General features: G+C 47.3%; 1 protein-coding gene across 1 annotated transcript; it reads left to right on the top strand.

Moving 5' to 3' along the window:
• The first annotated feature begins 3,185 nt into the window (after positions 1-3,185).
• LOC115315749 (ATP-binding cassette sub-family C member 3-like) lies at positions 3,186-5,221 on the top strand. Its single transcript, XM_042289257.1, has one exon. It carries the CDS (start codon positions 3,457-3,459, stop codon positions 4,348-4,350), a length of 894 nt encoding a protein of 297 aa, XP_042145191.1. The 5' UTR covers positions 3,186-3,456; the 3' UTR covers positions 4,351-5,221.
• The last annotated feature ends 833 nt before the right edge of the window (positions 5,222-6,054 follow it).

The following is a 6,054-nucleotide window of genomic DNA, read 5'->3' as shown; positions in this document are numbered from 1 at the left end:
GCTCAGACTACCCAAGGCTGACATCATGCTTTGAGAATGCAGTCCTCACCTACATGCCGGCCACTCTGCTCGTGCTATTTGGTGGCGTCCCTCTGCTTGTAGGACGATAGAAGAAGCAATCTCTTCATCATGGACCATTCTCTAGGACCCCGTTAAGTATGTCGAGACTCGTCGCAAGTCTTCTGTTAACGCTTACTTACTCTTTTGCACTCATGAACAAACTGGTCGCCGGAGGGTCATCTGGATCCTCAGTGATAGCAGACCTAGTGCATGCCATCTCATTCGCCATCACCATGAAAATTCAGGAGAACCATAGAAAGAATGGAATTGGATCATCTATGTTGCTCTTTGTTTTTTGGTTCGTGACCGTCATCTTCAAACTCCCCGAGTCCTTCCGCCACATGTGGGGAATCTTCGCGTCGGATAGAAACTCAATCCACTTTTTAAACCTGGAATTCGCCGTGTGGGCTTCAGCTTATCCAATGATGTTCTTGCAGTTTATTCTGCCCTGTTGGACGGACGCCGGACGAGATACGAAAAGACCCTACGCTACCGCACCACCTGTATCGTTTCTTCTTTTCGGATGGTTCACACCACTCATACTTAAAGGGCAACAAAGCCGCGTTCAGCTTGAGGATCTTTACAGCTTACCACAGGGCATGATGACTAAAAAGAGCTATCGTAAGTGGGCTTTGCAGTGGAAGACGGAACTGAATTCATCTGGATACGTACCGGAAGACGTATTATATCGCGTGACTAGACTCCGGCCTTCAATCTTCAAGTCAATGTGGAGAGCGTACTGGAAGCCAGTGGTTGTTTCATGCACCCTTGCCACACTACGAGCAGTTATGGTGAACGTCCCTGCCCTTTTATTACATCTTTTGATGGACTACATGAGCGGAGACGATCCTACATGGAAGGGATTCTTGTATGCCATCGGAATTATGAGCGCAAATTTTGGGTCGGCCCTGCTTTCGAACCATATAGACAGGACACTCAGTCTGACAGGTCTAAATGCAAAGAGTGTTTTGGTGACAGCCATTTATAGAAAGACGCTTCGGCTTTCCTGTGAATCTCAGTCAAACTACACACTCGGAGAGATGGTCAACTTAATTTCTGTTGATGTCGATTGGACCTATAAACTTTGTTCCAGTTTTGCTCACGTGGCCACCTCAGTGCCGCTGATCATGATCACGTTACTTCTTCTCTGGCAATACCTTGGACTGGCTTGCATTGCTGGAATCGCTGTTATGCTAATTATTATGCCCATTGTGGCCCGAACGCTAGAAATCAGAAGGAAGTACCAGACAAGTCAGATGAAGTTGAAAGACAAGAGGCTCAATACAGTAGCAGAAATGTTGAACAGCGTTAAAGTGATCAAACTGTTCTCGTGGGAAAATTTTTTCATCGACAGGTGCAGATCCTTGAGATTAGAGGAAATGGTCCTGCTAAAAAAATATTCCTTTCTGTCTGCCTTTATTCGCTTCATTTTTACTTGTTTGTCATCTATGGTCGCCCTGGTGAGTCTTGTGACGTACGTGTTGATCAGCGACAACCACATTCTCGACGCGAAGACTGCGTTTCTGTCATTGACGTTATTTAATTATTTGCAGTACCCTATGCTTCTAATTCCAGACTTTATTTCTGACGTGATTCAGGCGAGTGTTTCAATGGCGAGAATTCGACAGTTTCTATTATCACCCGAAGCAGAGAACCGATCAGTGGGCCGAAGTCTTGATGAAGGTGATGTGGTATCAGTGAAGAATGCGACGCTTAGCTAGCTGAAAAGGAAAACCCCGACTTTGAGGGATATTAACTTGGCTGTCAAGACCGGTCAACTGATCGCTATAGTTGGCCCCGTAGGCTCTGGAAAGTCGTCACTGCTCTCTGCATTCTTGGGACAGCTTCAAGTTTTCTCAGGATCTGTGAATTGCATCGAATATGTGGCGTATGCTCCTCAATGTCCATGGATCCAGAACAAGACCATACGAGAAAATGTGATCTTTACGAGTACTTACGACACAAAATTGTACGAGAAAGTACTGAAGGCGTGTTGCCTCGAGAGAGACTTAGAGATCCTTCCAGGTGGAGACCTGACTGAAATCGGCGAGAAAGGGATCAACCTAAGCGGTTGTCAAAAGCAAAGGGTGAGTCTAGCAAGAGCAGCCTACCGGATGAAAGATTTGTACCTGTTAGACGATCCGCTGAGTGCAGTGGATGTTCACGTGGGGGCTTGCCTCTTTAAGAATCTTATTGGGCCACAAGGAATGCTTAAAGACGCCACAAGGATCCTGGTCACCCCTCACATTGCAGTACTTCCTGAAGTCGATTACATTGTCGTCATGCAGGATGGATCGGTAATTGAGACCGGAACGTTTGAGGAACTCAAGAAAGAAGGAACTGCTCTTTCGGAATTTATAAAGAACGTTTCAAAGAGAGTTCAGAAACTGTCAGAAAATGAAGACACGTTTAAAAATTTGGTGAAATCAGAACTTGGGGAAGGGAAGCGGAAGATTAGGCTTGTAGAGGAGGAGGCAATGAAAGAAGGTTCGGTTGGTCTGCAGGTATATTTAGGCTACATAAGACACGCTGGGCCTCTGCTGCTATTTGCTATTTCATGCTACGCTGTTTACACAGGAATAGGTGTGTTTGTTGGTATCTGGCTGAGCAAATGGACCAACGATTCACTGTCCTTCAACGAAAATCAGAACCGATCTCTGCCTATGTACAGAATCAAAGTTTACACTTGCCTTTTCATTTTTGAGGCGGCTTCTAAGTTCCTTGCTGTCATAATACTATGGAAGGTAGCACTCTCAGCCTCCACAACTTTGCACCAGTTGATGCTCGACAGTGTGATGAGAGCGCCTTTGCAATTTTTTGATGTCACTCCTTGTGGGCGGTTACTGAACCGCTTTGGCAAAGACATTGACCAGCTTGATGTCCATCTTCCGCTGATGGCGCATTTTACGCTGATGTATTGTTTCATTTTGCAATATCAATGTTGCTCATTTGCATATACATACCCATCTGCATTTTGATTATTGTCCCTGTTGTCATTTGCTTGCTGGTTCTGCGTCAAAAGGCCGTGGTCCTATTTGGTCCAGTGAGAAGACTGGAGATAGTAACCCGTTCTCCAATCAACAATCAGCTTTCCGAGACAGTTGCTGGTCTGAGCAGCGTCAGGAGCCATGGTGTTCAAGACATTTTCCTACGAGACAACGGCGATAAGATTGACATCATGCAGATGTGTACCATGAACGCGCAATACGTTGCATCCTGGGCGAGCGTACGTGTAGAGCTGGTCAGCGGACTGGCAGTGTTCTTTATGCTGTTGTTACTTGTTACCAGTCGCGATAGGATCGGCACGGGAACAGCAGGCCTTCGGGCGTCCTACATGATGACAGCTCTTTCTTCGTTTACCCACTTTCTTTTTTTTCCTTCGAAACAGAAGCAACTATGGTATCTGCCGAGCGTGTGGATGAGTACAGACGTTTGATCCCCGAGCGGCCATGGATATCGAATTTCAGACCGGACCCACAGTGGCCAGGGTTAGGAGCAGTGTCCTTCAGATCTTACTCGACTCGATACCGGGAAGGGTTGGGCTTGGTCCTCAGGGACGTCAATCTAGACGTACGCCCTGGTGAGAAAGTGGGAATCGTAGGTAGAACGGGTTCAGGTAAATCGACAATAACTCTTAGCCTTTTCCGCATTGTTGAGGCGGCTTCAGGCAAGATTGTTGTGGATGACGTGGACATTGCTGATTTAGGGCTACAGGACCTCCGTTCAAGGATAACTATTACAGCACAGGACCCAGTTCTATTTCATGGCACTCTACGGTTCAACCTAGATCCGGCCGGTCATCACGATGCTGTTGAGCTCTGGTGGGCACTGGACCAATCTCACCTTGGCAATTTCTTCAGACAATGTGAGGGTCTGGACTTTGAAGTATCAGAAGGTGGGCTCAACCTTAGTGTGGGACAGAGGCAGCTGGTCTGTCTTGCAAGGGCTCTGTTGAGGAAGACGAAGATACTTGTCCTTGACGAAGCCACTGCGTCAGTGGACGTGGAGACAGACCTTCTTGTTCAGCGGACGTTGAGAGATGTGATGAGTGGGTGTACTGTCTTAACCATAGCTCATCGAATTCACACCGTTCTGACGTCAGACCGTGTTGTTGTCATGGACCAAGGCCGTATTGTTGAAGTTGGTAGTCCGGCAGAACTATTAGCTGATACAAAGTCGTCCTTTCACGCTTTGGCCCATGAAGCCGGAGTTGCATTTCGCGGAGTTAAGGAATTCGGGTCTTCTTCACGACGCGACAGGAGTGTCGAGTATTTGCGCGAACTGCGGTAAACAAAAGATGTGTTATCGGGTATAGAATTTGCTGAAGGAACACTGATTTATCGCAAAGTCAGCGCTGTGTCTGTAGACCCTTTTGTTTGCAAACGACACCAGGCAGATTGACGAGAATGAACAGGGCCCATCTTAAAACCACTGCTTGAAACGTCACTGTAACATTTAACCACCCATTGTCCAGGTGAACGCCTAAAGATCCAAGAAGCTGTGACATCTGTTTAACATCTTCAGATATCCTTGTGAACCTACTCGTCTCCTCCAAGACGGTAAATCGTACAGCCGAAGGCCCTCGCGAAATCTCCCACTTCGTTGTTCGTGAAGCAGGTATGCTTTCTAGCATTGTAACATAAGCAAGCTGGACGTGCTTGCAAAGATGGTGCGACCGGAAGTCATTTGTGACGAAAGCTGCAGTTCATGTTTGTAAACACTAAAAGGGTGAATATCTGCTTAGCATTTCATTATACGCCTATGCATGCTGAGTCCACTTCTGACTGTTGTACAATTTGTGGATTTTTTGTGTACACCTGTTGTTAATGTTTTCATTTTTTGTTGTGATCGACCAATTTTCAGCACTTGAGTTGCGCCATTTAAAAAAGAATGTCCTGTTGTGGATTTTTCCCTTGCGTTTTATAACGGTTCCGCAAGTTGCTTGATGTGTACAAAACAGATATCGCAATGTGATCTTACTAAGGCGCGATTTCACATATTGTTTGCGGCTTCTATCATTTGTGTTTGTTGCCTTCTATATACAAAACATCCGGCTTTTAGGGTTATTGATACGGTATGAAAGGGCCGTGTGATTTTTACGTTCTGTGAACGATAACTTCAAACTGGATACGGAATAAATAGCTTTTTGCTTTGGAATTAAGACTCTTAAAGGGCCCCTGAAAAGAAGAAAAAAGTTTTTCAAAAACAGTCTGGTTGAGACACGCGTGTCGAAAAATGAGTTTTACGCGAAAAAAAAATTTTTTTAGAGCAATATTGACTGCGCCAGACGCAATTTAGTCGGCAGTCACCTCCTTTCCACTTTTCTCTCTCTCGGCATCTCGGGCGCGTGGAGGAGAGGTAGTCCCCGCCTCTTCGTAGTGGATCGGCTTGGCTGCTTTCCTGGCTTGGCTGCGCCCCGCACGAGAGCCATTGCTACTTCCTGGCCGTGTTCCAAAATTGACTCGATCTTACCCCAGGGTGAGGGTTTTGTACTCTTGGCGTTCTAAAACCTACCCGCGTACAGCGTTTTTCAATCTGTGCTGTCACGTGATACGATCCGCCGGAGAAACTCGGACGCATTTGGAGATTTGGAACACAGCCCCTGGCCGGCTGTCTGCCGGTCGAACAACATACCGCGTCGTATCGTGCACGTACCGTGGTCACCGTGGTCGTACACACAGTACATAGTCGTCGCGGTGGACCCCGACCTGAAGCGTCGGTTGCTTCAACGCTGCCAGCAGCTGGGCCTTCGTCCGTACGAGGACACGCCTCGCCAGCCGGAAGGCGTCCGCTCCGATCGCCGCGAGGCACCCGCTTCGCCGCGGCGAAGCGGGTGCCTCGACGAGTTCGTTCGAGCCGCACGATCCTTCAAGCCGCCGCGAGGACACGCAGTGGTAACTGATTTTTTTTTTTTTTATTAAACGTTGAGTGCGGTGCCGCGTGCCTCACTAAACTCTTTACGGGAACCGACATCTAAACAAACATTGGCACTGG

The sequence above is a fragment of the Ixodes scapularis genome, unplaced genomic scaffold (assembly GCF_016920785.2).
Source record: "Ixodes scapularis isolate PalLabHiFi unplaced genomic scaffold, ASM1692078v2 PGA_scaffold12__126_contigs__length_90152505, whole genome shotgun sequence".
Classification (NCBI taxonomy): domain Eukaryota; kingdom Metazoa; phylum Arthropoda; class Arachnida; order Ixodida; family Ixodidae; genus Ixodes; species Ixodes scapularis.
This window is presented reverse-complemented; position numbering and strand designations above follow the sequence as displayed.